Consider the following 14,242-nt stretch of genomic DNA (forward strand, 5'->3'; position numbering starts at 1 on the left):
GTCAGATTGGGATAGGTCATTAGTTTACTCTCAAAATTATTGCACAATAAAACTGTTTAAGATGTGTTCCCCTGACCACATGATGGAAACAATTTGCCACCTCTACAAAACAATGTCTGTGATACAATTGTTGTAATGGTACATGACAGAAAAATGAATGACAACCACTAAAACATCCCACTACTGTTGGTAGATTTTAATAGTCTACTAAAAACTGAGGATGGTGCAAGTTTGGTCAAAAGTCTACCTTTTCAACTATCAAGGATATACACACTCACACACTTAAAAGATATAAATCTGTCACATCAAATGTACATAAGGAGATATGGCACACTTCTAGCTGTAGTGTAATGCTCACCTATAACACGGAGTGCTGTTGGTGTCGACTGGCCCGCCGTGCCGAGGTCATTGTACGGTGTGCAGGTGTACGATCCCTCGTCGGTGACCGAGGCGTCGTCGATGACTAGGGAGCCTTCCTTGGTGGTGGAGTATCTATCAGAGTTCAAAGGTCAAACAAAATGAAATGAGAGACATCCAAACTGATTAGAATCCAGATTCACAAATCACAAACACCTGCTGTAAAAAAGTGTTTGGATTGTTTCACGGCAATAAACTAGGCAATAGCCACATTGCTTGCTTTTCTTCCTACTTTTGAATACTCCCTGTTTTTGGCCATACCAGATGTCCCTGCTACTTTACAAGAAAAGATGGTGTTGTTTCAAAAAACAATATTTGGTTCATATACTCACATGCTCATCAATTTCCTATTTTTAGGATTGCAAATCATTCATTTCTACCCTAGAAAACTTCTTCAGTTTGGTGTATAATCAGGGCTGCACACTAACCCATTTATTCTACTGGTCGGACCTTTCCGTCATGATTTTTACTGGTCAAGGACCGTTGGACCAGTACCAGTATGCAGCATAGAATAATGCATATTTGTAACTATACGCATCCTTTCTCCTTGTACATCATACATATGAAAAAGACTAAAGAAATATAGCTCCAATGACAAATTACAACATAGTCAGTTACAAATACACAATAATCAATTTCTTTCACAAGAAGAGTGAGGATTATGAATACAAAGCAATATTAACGAACAGAGCAAGAAAACAGAGCACACAACTCAGAGAGGAGAATCACACATGTTCATCTCAAATAACAGATTCATAATGTAACACAGAACGACACCTGTCCAAGTACTTTCAATATCCTTCTCTGTAACAGAGTGAATGACTTTACCATCCCTAGATATGAATTCTGACGGAGACTACACGGTATTACTACCCAATCATTACATGTTTCCAACACTTTTTTTTATTTTATTTTTTTTACTATTATTATTCTTGGTTTAGTGGAGGAGGTTCTTCTCTGCTTACTCTTTTGATGGGGAAAAAGAGGGTTTGAGGTCTGTCTATCTACTGGTATGCAGATCCCAAAAAAAATACTGATGGACTGCAAATAAAAAGCGAAAAAGAAATTGAATGAATGAATAAATACTATAGATAAGCATTTAAACAACAAAATTATAAACTGGGTCAGATATGGCAGGAAAAATTGCTCATATTGAGCATGATAATTCAAATTTTCAGTTGCTAAAAAAGTTTTTTTAGCAACATTTTTCCTTATTCTATATAAGGAAGACATTTTTAATACAATTTGAAAATGAAAAAAAAAATACTTTCTCAAAGAAAGTTTGTTTGTTTTCATTTTCCATTAACATCAGAATAAAGGTTCTTCATCATGAAACAAAACATTTGTGTGAATACAGACTTTCTATCAAAGTATTACCTGGGTAATAATGAACAATGTATAAACACGGGTATGTTGTTGCTTGTATGTTGAAAGTGATTGAGCAATTTTACCATCTAACCATAATGCACAAACCCATTGGATTTATCATTCCAGCAGTCTCATTTGGAATAATGATTGCCTTATATCAGGGTATCTCAAAGGTGTTTGTGTTTTCAATGTCTGGAAGCATAAATGAGAGGGTAATAAAGCAACCACACCAGTAATAGTGAAGGCTCATAACCATACTTTTCCAGCAGTCATCGCAATGAATCATGAGTTACCAACTACATTACTCCTTCTCCAGACACTGGGAATTCCAGACAGGAGTGAGCTTTCGGCAGGGAATGGCTTTTGGCCAGAGACGAGCGGTGGAACTCACCGATTGGTTTGCGTGATGCGGATTTCGGTCTCATCTTTCCGCCAGATGACGTAGAGCAGCGGCGGGTTGGCGGTGGTGTTGCAGGGGATGACGGCCGCCTCCCCATGAGTTGAGTACACTTCGGTTGGCATGGCGACAACTTCGGCAGCATCTGGATGATGAGAGGAGGAGAAACAAAGGGAGAGAGAGACGGGTGGAGAGGATTTTGATGGGAGTGTTCACGGAGGCGGGAGGAACCGACATCACATCGCAGCGGGGAGAAATCATTGCCGAAGATGAATAAACCGGCACGTTACAAGGCGGAGGATGATTATCAGAGTGAAGATTGAAAACAGCTACCATGGTTGGAACATCAATTTTGAAACACTAATTTTGAGGCTGCTGTAATCGTTAATTTGCGGTTTCCCCGAGAGCTGAATGAACTTGAATGACTCGATGAGAGATTGAGCAATAAAAGTAAGCAAGGGGGGAATATGAGAGAAAAATGAGAGAAGCGAGTTGATGAAGGTATTTATGACAAATGCAGAGTAGACAGTGTTTGCAGAACTAAAAATACTCGAGACAAAAAATGGGAAAACAATCAGAGAGATTGGTTTCTGCGTATGGAGGTCAAGTACAGGCTGTGCTGACCACTGCTGGACATTTAAGACACTGCATATGAGAAGAAGTTGATTCTACTCTGCTACTTTTATTGGGATTCATGACATTCAGTTGAGAGGCTATGAATCTACAAAATGCACAAAAGGATATTTATACAATACATGTAGCTCAAAAAATACTGTCCTTAAGCGGAAATTTTCACACTCAGTCAGGTAAGATGGATTTTGCTTGCTTTTAATTCCAGGGAATAAAAACATAAAATAGGGTTACATATATCCGTTAAAGAAACAAAACAAACAAACAAACAAACAAACAAACAAAATTCTTGTTTTAATGTTGCGGCTAGGTTCTTACTCTGCAAAATAAGCAAAAAGTTCCATAACTGTAAAAATTCATATTTTCACAGTACTGTAAAAAAGCCATAATTGGCATCTCTGCACTATGAAATCAAAAGAAGGGGGAAAGAGAGGGGGAACACCGAATAATTGATGTCATAGCAAGAAAGAATGGTAATAGTTTTCAGGCAGAAGTCAGCTTACATTGCACATCAAGAAAAGCGCTGGCTTCAGGCGGGGTGCCCAGACCGTTGGTGGGACTGCACGTGTAGGTTCCGCGGTCAAGCAGCTGGGTGGCACGGATGACCAGCTCTCCGGCCCCCGAGACGGCCGCCCGGCCGGACAGGTGACTGACCGCCTGCAGGACGGTGCCCTCAAAGAACCAGCGATGGGTCAGGTTACTCGGAGAAGACATCGCTTCACAGGTGAGAGTCGCCGACTGACCCAGAGTGACCGCTGAGTTGACCGGGGGAACAAAAATGTATGGAGCACCTGGGGGAAATTAAATATAGAAAGGGAAAACTCAAGACATCAGTACAAAAATTTCCTGAGTGACCATGATTATTGCTATAGTACATTGAAAAATTCATGTAGAGCCTATTATAAAGGCATGCCTATCATAAACTATTGTAAGGTGCATTACAGTTATAGATATATGAAGAAATTAGCACTGAATTAGCTTCAATAATTAACAAGAGAAACAAAAGACATGTAGCCAATTACGAGTTCAAATAATTCATGATTTTGGCTGAAATATATCATAAATAATCTTCTGCAATATACTGTAAATAGCACTTTTTTTTCCATTTTCATTGACACTATGTGAATGAAATGTATGTTCACGCCATTCTGTGGTGTAAAAGTCTTTCAAGAGCTGTTCACTTTGAGTGGTCCATACCAGTCAACCATATTACCATCTCGATCTCTTCTTTTCCAATTCCAAGAAGGATGTTGAATAATGAAGACTTGATTTTAAAAAAGTGGCAGGCTAATCAAAACAGAAAAACTTTAAAAACTGACGAGAGACAGATAAACATATAAATTAGACGTTATGAATATTTGTTGTACATGTGTGGGAATGATATTAAAGAAATATTATGCTCTGTGCATATTTAAGTAGAAAGTATGACAGGGAGGAGAAGAGATACTGCAGGAACTATTATCATGTCAGGTCGATCAATGACGGATGGCGGGGCGAGCGCGATGAATCTTAATTAGCGGGAGACGGATCATCTTAACGAACCGGGTGCATTCATCTCTTTTTGACAGGCTGACAGTAGAATGTAATCACACATCTCTGAGAAAGGAGTTTCCCCCTACTGCTCATGCTTAGCAAGAAACTCTCTTGAGAAGGCCTTACAAGACTTTGACCTATCTGCAACGGCCAGAAATCTTTTCTTTCTCTCTTTGTTTTGTTTTTCTTTCTCTCTCCCTCAATACTAAACCAGAGGCCTGTTTCATAAAGAGTTGTAATTGATCATACACTCGATTTATTGAGCGAAATCAATGAAACTTGGCAGCTCTACAGTTCCTTCAATAACAAAAAAGTAGGATAAAGTTGAAATATTCCTTCATCTTCAAACCTACTTGCATTGCAGAGAGCGAAAAAAATCTGAAGAAAAATTCTGGGTTTTTTGATATACTGATTACTGTAAAAGTGGAAAATTTAGTGCATTTCATGTGAACAGAAACTAGCAAGAAAATAAAAGTATGCAAATATTTTTGCTTGTCTTGAACATGCGAAATTCATCTTACCTAGTGCAGCGTGATAACAACTCGTGTGAAAATATCCAGTTTTACAGTACTGCAGTACAAAAACCCATTGAAAAATATATAAAACTATCAAACAACAAACAATAGAAATATCCAAAGTTTGCTTGCGGTAAAAAATGTGTTGTTGTTTGTTTGTTTGTTTTCTTCTCTTTTTCCTGTCAGCATAACATGTGCACAGCCTATGGGACAAGATGCTTTGTGTTTGGGTGAAGAATTAAATCTCTAAACAGGCATATGATTGGGAGGGATCTGCAAAGTTGGGAGACCGATTAAAAATGATTAAAACTAAAATTTAAAAATTTTCGGTGTTGACCAGCAAGTTAGACATTACACTGGCATGAGAAGCAACAAAGCACAAACAATGTATTTATAAACACCAGTGAAAGAACAGCAGGTTTGAATTACAACGACAACAACAATATATTTCCTATTAAAAATGATTGTTCATGCTGAGTTTTTGTTGTTGCTGTTGTTGTTGTTGTAACAAATACATGCATAGTTGCCTACCAATTTCCAGAGACAGTCCCACATATGTGAAATACCTGGGGGGTTTTGCTAACAATGTAATTGCATCTTCTATAATGCTTATCCTGTCATTACAGTATTAAAGATCCTACAAGGTACATTCAAAACCATCAATCACACAGTGATTTTGTAGAATTTGAAAGGTGACACGAGACTTTCCATGCATACTAGTGTAGCTCAAATCTTCTTGCGGACATTTTTTTTTCATGTGTTTTCTTCAAGGCAAACTCTGTGATTCTTTTGAGATTTGATGACTGGGTTTGAGATTAGCTTAGGGATTTAGAATTAAGGATGAGGATTAGTGCTATGGTTGGATTTACGGGACACCAGAATCAGATCTTGTAGGGCAATTCCCCAATCTGTTTTACCTCTAACAAAGATTACAAGTGCCATGCATGTTCTTCATGTCATGTTGTACATGTATAGTAACATGTCAGACCTGCTAACAAGCAGACTGGTTAAGAACTTGAGGACATCTTGGATAAAAAGAGAGTACACCCTCAAATATAAATCAAAAACTAAGCAATATAACAATAACAACATTATGTTAAAGAGTGAGTGAATCTTTTTTTATTCCAAACATTCAAGCTCCCGAAAATCTAGAGTGAAAATAAGAGGTTCCCTACATCTGTATACCTTATTCCTCAGGCAAAAGATTTTGTGTTGTCCAAATTGATACTGTACTTGATATTGATATTGATATTAGTACCGATAACAACAAGGTTTATTTACATCAATTACAGTTTATTTCACAAATATTAGGAAAGATCATCTAGACAGCGTTTTTCCAGCCATGGGAAGTTATATCTTGACGCTCTCAGCAGCTTCATCAACGTTGGACAATATTATGAGAACAAAAGGTCAGACTGAGTCTCTGTATGGAATATGTATAATTATTTTATTGAGATTTTTATCAAGTGGGATGTGCATTTTCCCAAAACAAACAGATCTACCGCCTGTGTATCAAATGTATCTACGATATTTGTAGCAGATTCCCACCAAAAGTAGACAATGAAAAAGAGAGAGAAAAAGAGACTATATTCTGTGCTAAATAAGAATCATATTTAAAGCAAAACTAAAATGACACCAACAGGTAGGAGAGTGTTTCACAATCAATCTACCCCAAACCCTAAACATTTAGAAATTTAAATGAAATTGATATGAGGAAGAAAAGAGAGAACAAAAGCAAAAGCAAAACAAAAAGAAAATCAATAGTAAAACAGATATCGGTCAAACTCCTGAGCGTGAGCACAATATTATTGGCATCAACTGATAACATTCTGTTCAGGGGAGTTTCTCTGGTTCCCACAATACTTTTCAAGAGGGAAACTCCAGTAAATCAGTTGTATCATGCACGAATCAATACGGAGCTTTGTGTAAGGATTATCTTTTCTGTTCATTCTATTAAAATATCTTGTCTGTTCCTGATTTCTATATCAGCATATACATCAACATAATGTACACACACGGACACTAATAGGAAGATCAATCATGCAAGTATTACTATTATACGGAGGCGTAGCTTCCCTTCATTGGAAAAAAAAACAGAGAGGAAAACTTGGCTTGTGCCCACGCTGAGGAGGAGAGCTTGTTGCCATGACAATTGAGGCCACGATGAAGCCGTATCTCGGCCAAACGCTGAGAAGCATCAATGGTGGCTTTGAAGAGTGTGTTGGATAATAACACATTATCAAGGAAGGAGGAGACATGTGACAAACAGACAGACAGACAGACAGAGAGAGAGAGACAGACAGGTCTACAGAAAGCACACTATTCGAGTATGATAGCAGAAGAGCATAAACATACGTACATCACATACACATGTACCCATGACTGCATTATACACACCCAAACTCTCACATACTCATACACACCCGGGAACACACATTACATTTTACATTATACAGTGATATAACTAACACATGCACACATATACATAAATACACACATTATATGCACACACACACCCACATACAAACACCAATACACAAAGACAAGGCGGCTTACATACTGTAGAAAGCCATTCAATGCAGAAATGTACTAGATAGTGACACTGATAAAGACATAAATTAAGAATGTAGACAATAAAACACAGAAACCAAGACACATGTATATGATATCTATAGACTAGTGGAAATGAAATTTGACAACTCTCAGACTGACATGTTATTCTGAAAATGAAAAAAAAAAGCAAAACAGATAAAAGGAACATGCATACACACAAACCAAAGAGAGTTAGAAGAATACAATGTAGGGGCACTGACAAAAAACAACAACAACAAAGAGATGTATAGAGATATACACACATACACTGTTGTATGCTAGAGTTAAAGAGATCTACATTATACAGACAAATCTCTATTGGCTTTCATAATTTGTTTGTTAACAAGGGGAATGACCCCCCCCCCCCCCCCCCCCCCCCCCATGTGTATGTATGTGGATTGAGTGAATGCACAAGTATCCACCTTGGTAAAGAGAAAAAAATACTTTCACTATTCTTTTTTCCATGGAAAGTAAACATTCCTTCCCCTAGAGATATTCTGGCACGTGTTTAGGGGAAATGTCACTCAACCTGCCTTCTGAAAGGTGAAAGCCTAGTGCTTTGACGTTAGAAAATAAAAATATGGTAAACTCTCTACGTATTTTCTTTACATTATCCTACTATTATGACATCACACATTGTTGAAGAATATATATATATCGCTATGATGGCACAAGGATTCAAAAAAAAAGGGAAAAAAAGGGGGAAAAATGATGAACAGATTGTCCAATTTTCCTCAAACTGCACTGATAATGTTCTTTTCATATTGTTGCAGTTACTCAATCCACATTGATACATCCATGTATTCGTCATTCCCCTTTTGTGTTTGCACACTTCAATCTATCCCTTTACCATGGAATCACTTGATTTCTTTCTTCTCTCTCTCCCTCCCTCTGCAGTGCAGTCACCAAAAAAGATTCTCCAATAAAGAAAGGAAGTCCACAAAGATTGTCCTCCTTTAGTAATTTTGATCTTATAATCCCCAAATTTCATAACAAAGGTACAGCAAGATGGACAATGGTCCGGGCGATCAAATCGAACAAATCAATTCAGACCTCTGATTTCTACTTGCTGTGTCTGCATGTGATAAATTTGCGCAGTCAACCGACGACGCACAGAAATGTTTTGCACAAAGAATGCTTGTTGCCGGTAGCGGCAAAACCTGTTTTATTCAAAGTTTGCGACCAACACAAAGACGAACAGCCTCAAACAGATGTTTGGTGATGGTCTGATAAAACGGCTTTCTTGTCCGCGACTTTTTGATGTCACAATAAACCTTTTGATAAGCATCAAAATGGTGCCACCATTGACAACGATGAATCGGCTCGATGGTTCTAGTATTGTGCAGCAAATATCGACAGATTACCTCTTTTGGAATCACTCTTGTTACAAAAGAAAGATCACAATGAATACATCACATCTGCAAAGAGTAGAGGTTAAAAGATGAAGATTCTTTTCTTTTGAAGATATAAGAGGAAACGATTAAATAAAAGTTAGGCCATCTGTTCATATTTTTTAAAGGTATTTGGCCAACAAAGCAATTTTATACAAATACAATTTGAACTGATATAAATGCATCAATCAATGTGTTTTGCAGAGTGAAAGGATGGAATATGCCGAGTTGATACAAAGTTACTGGAGGTCACTGTTGTGGTTGAAAGTGTCAGGTGGTTTGATGGTAAGATTCTCCAAGCCACTACATACAGTAAGACTTGCAGGATTGCCCCTAACAAGCAGCAAAATTGTACCAGTAAAGTGATTTGAACTTCAGAACAAACTGCTGCGGTCAAAAGTTTTACCTGCCAATGAATTTGAAATCGGAATTAATATGGGTACATTGAAGCAAAATTAAACTATACTGTGAATAAACTGCTCAACATTTGGCTCAAATCAAAACAGATGGAGCAAAACTCAATATCAAAAGTGTTGAGGGGTAGCAAATAACCCTAAACTAGCAAGCCTTTCCATATGTTGAACAGCACCATGCATTGAAGAAAGTTGTAGTTTATTGAAACAGATGTATATGATTCTACAATAAATGTAAAAAATATTTGCTGTACAATGTTTGCCCATCTTGGCAAGATATTTATGAAGAATTACATTGGTCCTTCAAAATTTCATTGCTTTTACAGCTGTTGGTTGTCTGTACATTGTACATCCAAATTGACAGCTTATTTTCTTTAAAGAATATGATGCAGATGAGAACTACCGTGTTCGGAGCTCAGAGCCACAACTGGTGGAGAGGAACAACGCTGCCAATATCGGCAGACTTGAGATTCGGGCCTAAGTGAGATGGATGTTAACCAGCCGACGCATAACACAGAGAGACACCCATGGAGTGCCAAGCAGAGGTATGCAGGGTATGAATGAGATTTCGTCACGGGCCATCATCTCTCCACTACGGCGTCGTTCAACCCCCGCCGCCCAGAGGCGTGACGGATGTTCATTACTCGGGGTGCGGCGATTCACACCTCCCCCATCGCGAGGGGCGGCGTGTCATCGAGATTCTTGGGATGGTAATGACATCAAGGAATCTCTGACCCATCAAAGGCCTGCCAACTCATCTGGTTAATTCCATAAATATGCTAATTTGTAAATGGTATTGGCTCTCTTTCATAAACATCCTCCACAAAAGAGAATAAAACTAAACAGACAGTTTTTAGAGTCTTAGAACCACATTACCAACAGTGTGAACAATTCCAATCAAACTTCCATCTTCTGTATTGAGTAAAGATCAACAGGTTCATGTAATATGCACGCATGAACTTTGAATCAAACCTTCAATTTCTCTGTAAAGACCGACTTAAAAAGCATCACAAAAATATCAATGAAGAATGGGATAGATACGACCTGAAAAAATACAAGACTGTCTTCTCAAAACTGTCTTCTTTACAATAACTTTGGGGGTCAAGGACCTAAAGATGAAAACAGTCCAAGAGTAAAAGCTAATAAGTGGTAGAGACAATAATGGATGGTAGGGTTGACATCATTTCTTGATTGATAGAATTGAACTCAAAGCAAAGCAAAGTTCACTTTTGCTGTTTACATCTACTTGCATTATCTGACTTCATTCTCTTCTACAGAGGCACCACTGCATATTTACAGATCTACCTGCTATAATGCAAATTGACAATGATAGTAATTATCACAGCGACATGAAAGAATCCTAACAGCTGATTAGCCATTACAGATTGTTTTAGTAAAGTATATGAAAAGGGAAAAGGTCTTCATGCAAAAGAGCTGAGGATTTCAGATCATAAACGATGATTCCAAACCAAATTTTACCTTCTACGACAAATCTGGTTGTGTCCACCACCCTGCCTTCTGAGTTCTCCGCCTGGCAGGAGTAAGTCCCTCCGTCGCCCCGAACCACCCTCCGGATGAAGATGGAGTCTCCCGACACAGTGATGCGGTTTGTGGAGAGCAGGGGCTCGCCCTGCCTGTACCATGTGACGACGGGGGTGGGCACAGCTTCGGCGATGCACTGGAGGGACGCCTCTTGATTTTCTTGGAAGACCACATGATCAGCTGGGGTGGAGATAAACTCTGGGGGGCCTGTTTAGATTGGTAGAAAACATGAGATTATCATGAATATTTCCTCCTTTGTATTTCAAATATTTCAAAATATGCTAATCGAAGAGAAACATTTTGTGTTGTTGAGATACATTCCGTGGTTACCACTGTTCTGTAAAATTTCACTTCACAGAATTAAATTACAAGAATATTTGCCTGAAGAATTAAAAATATATATATCTATTACAAGCAATAGTATGCTATAAAAGATTGTATCAATTGTCATCCTCTGTACAAATGAAGTTATCTAACATCTAACATAACAATGTTAAAATTTCAGAGCCTGGGTATTTGCTTAAGTTCACAGTGTCACTGCCGGCAACCAGGGATAGCCTTATGGTAGTCTCGTTGCCCAGAAAAGCAATAGATAACAGGTTAAATTCAGGTTAAATGCAGATCGGCAGTTGCAATCTTACAAATGAAACACACTTGTAAAAAGGGTTACAACTGATCAAAAAAATGTAGCCCATCTTCACGCCTAGAGCTGCATTAATATTCTCTTATCTTTACTAGTGATAATGTTTATCTGGATTGAAGAAAGGTACTGCTTTCATATCAAATGAAAGCAAAATACAATAAAACAGAGCACATTCTATGTCTGACATTCTTCCATCACACACATTGCCTTGTATGGAGCAGTCAACACACTGTACATACTGTCGTTGTTGCGACAAGCCCAGAAAGGCATGTTAAAGTCATTACATTCGTGCGGACAAGCTGTCCACCTTGCCAACGCAGTCGTTGATAATCACATCTTTTCTTGACTGCCGGTGGCGCCTCAGCGTTTCAATCAAGCAAAAAGCAGTCGAGAGAAGAACAGAAGTGTGCATGTGTAGACAGCAGAAAGAGACAGAAAGAGAGATGGAAAGAGAGAGAGAGAGATGATCTTTGCGTGATTAATGAGGAGTTGTCATCATGCCAAGAAAAAGATGTTCGACACATGTTATCTAAGCTCCTTTGTTTAAGACCAGAATGGCTAACGGTACGATAAAAGAAAAAATAATCATCTCAATTCGAATGCATGGTCTTCAGCAATAGAAATGAAGTTTTGTTCTACATTCTCTGCCAGTTCTGCAATCATTGAATACTGTATACACCATATTTTGCAAGGCTTTTTTTTTTTGCATGTGTGTGTGTGTGTGTGTGTGCGTGTGCATGTGTGTGTGTGTGTGTGTGTGTGTGTGTGCGTGTGTGTGTGTGTGTGTGTGTGTGTGTGAATTTTGCAACCCCGCTGGTACTGTATTAAACACAAATCTAACAAAACGGGAAAGTTTAAACTCTAATCCTAACACGAGACATGAAAACTCGTCACATTGAGGACGAGTTAGGTGATACGCTTGTGGTCATCAGATGACAGTCATCTGTGATCGACAAAGAAAAGAATGTGATATAGGCACCTTGAAGTTATATTGAGCGTGCATGCGAAACCGTTTCTGTAACCACTCGGCCACGGGTCATCCACAGAAATGGTAAGACAAAAAAAAAAACAACAATGTATAGATATAACAGGGGGAAAGTCAATGCCCACTCAACCAACGTGGCCGTGTGAACATCTATTGCATTGCTAGACGGAAAAGCGGCCTTGTAACAACTGAGGTCGCTATGCCATTTCTGGCAACTTGGGAAAAATACGTCCCGCAGACATAAAACCTATAATCGGCTGGTTTTCATACCTTGCCTTTAATCACAATTTTCAGTGTAATGACGTCATCAAATTACAAAACAATGACATCGTCTTGAAAGACAATTGTTCAAAGTACAACACCTCAGTCGTCGTCATTACATACTATGATCGGTTTGACAAAGTCAACCTGCAAAATTTTGCTGCAGTCGAAGCAATGTGGTCTCCAACACACAAAAAAGAGGGATATGGCGTGTGTGTGTGTCTGTGTGTGTGTATAGGTGTGTTTATATACGAACGTGATTTCTACATGGACGAATATGTAATACAAAATTGAAGAAAAAAAAGTAAAATAGCTAAGTATTTTGTTTCGTGATCTTGTGGGGTTCGAACCCGCAACCTCAAGTCTCTGAGACGTCGCCTTTATCCACTCGGCCATACGTCTCGACGAGAAAATGTGGGGAACGTAAACTTATGTATGTGAAAGATACACGAGGAATCGTTTTGTCCACATTCCATTTTCATTTTCAGTTTTAAACTGCAAAATTGTCAATCTGATGAGAAGATTTCAAAGAATAAAATACATGATTACTGCAGCTTACTGTCTCAGCTACAACATACTAAAGTTTCAGAGGAAATGAAGCAAAATCAGCTGAGATAAAGGTGCTTAAACGTTGTTAAGTCAATGCATGGTTTAAAAAAAAAATCACCTCCCATAGACAATACACGTAAACTTGTCCGATTTTGCGTCTTTACCTTTAATCACAATTTAAGGTATGATGACGTCATCAAATATCAAAAGCATGACATGGACTTAAAAGGCAAATGTTCAAAGTACAACATATTTGAATTTGGGATGATATTGAGCTTAAACAACAGAGATACGAGTAAATGAATGTCAGAAACAGTACCTCAAAAAAATTAATTCCACTTTTTTGATTTCAGATGATGATATGATGACGTCATGAGTTTTCCTGGCAATATTGGTACTTGAAACGTTATTTCCAATTCATATGCTTTTGTAATATGCAATAGAAATATAGGGTCACCAGACGTTTTAAAGAGCTATGGCGACATAAACAAAAACCTGTTTTTTCACTATATTTGCAGAAAGACGCGCGCGCGGAATTTCAACTTTGACGCCAGTGCATTCCTTTGTTATAGGTCAAAATCGATCGGAAATCAATGGATATTGTTACTCAAAGTATCAGAAATCCAAATCAGTCAAAAGAATTGCATTTTCATGTTGGTTACGCCCTCTGCGCGCGAAATTGCGCGGACGGACGCGCACGCGAGAAAATGTTTGAAACGCTTAAAATTGTCTGAAACTTCGAGATTTCCCATTGGGAAGTCGTTTTGAGCCTTTTAAAATTTTGACGCGCGTAATGATGACCTTGGTAACTAGCGTTAAAAAGTAAGATAGAGCCTGACCTGAACTTTATGTCCACCGAAAATGATGCAAAAATGATATCTAGTTATGAAGTTATGATCGATCATGTGACAAGGTCCGAAAATCACAAAATGGCGCCTAGATGACGTCATAGATATGTTACTGTCATGAAAACCTTATTGTGCCCAGATATTGTTATGAGACATGT

General features: G+C 38.3%; 1 protein-coding gene across 1 annotated transcript in view; it reads right to left on the minus strand.

Moving 5' to 3' along the window:
• Positions 1-14,242, minus strand: part of LOC139736517 (uncharacterized) — a 90,602-nt gene that overhangs the window by 15,137 nt on the left and 61,223 nt on the right. Inside the window, exons 3-6 of the mRNA XM_071647267.1 lie at positions 10,736-11,005; positions 3,316-3,603; positions 2,177-2,327; positions 359-492 (exon numbers count right to left, since the gene is read on the minus strand). Coding sequence (XP_071503368.1) covers positions 359-492; positions 2,177-2,327; positions 3,316-3,603; positions 10,736-11,005 — 843 coding nt within the window. The remainder of the gene's footprint in view (positions 1-358; positions 493-2,176; positions 2,328-3,315; positions 3,604-10,735; positions 11,006-14,242) is intronic.

This window comes from Diadema antillarum, unplaced genomic scaffold (genome assembly GCF_040938485.1).
Source record: "Diadema antillarum isolate AM-2024a unplaced genomic scaffold, OU_Dant_1.0 seq00000651_RagTag, whole genome shotgun sequence".
Lineage (NCBI taxonomy): Eukaryota > Metazoa > Echinodermata > Echinoidea > Diadematoida > Diadematidae > Diadema > Diadema antillarum.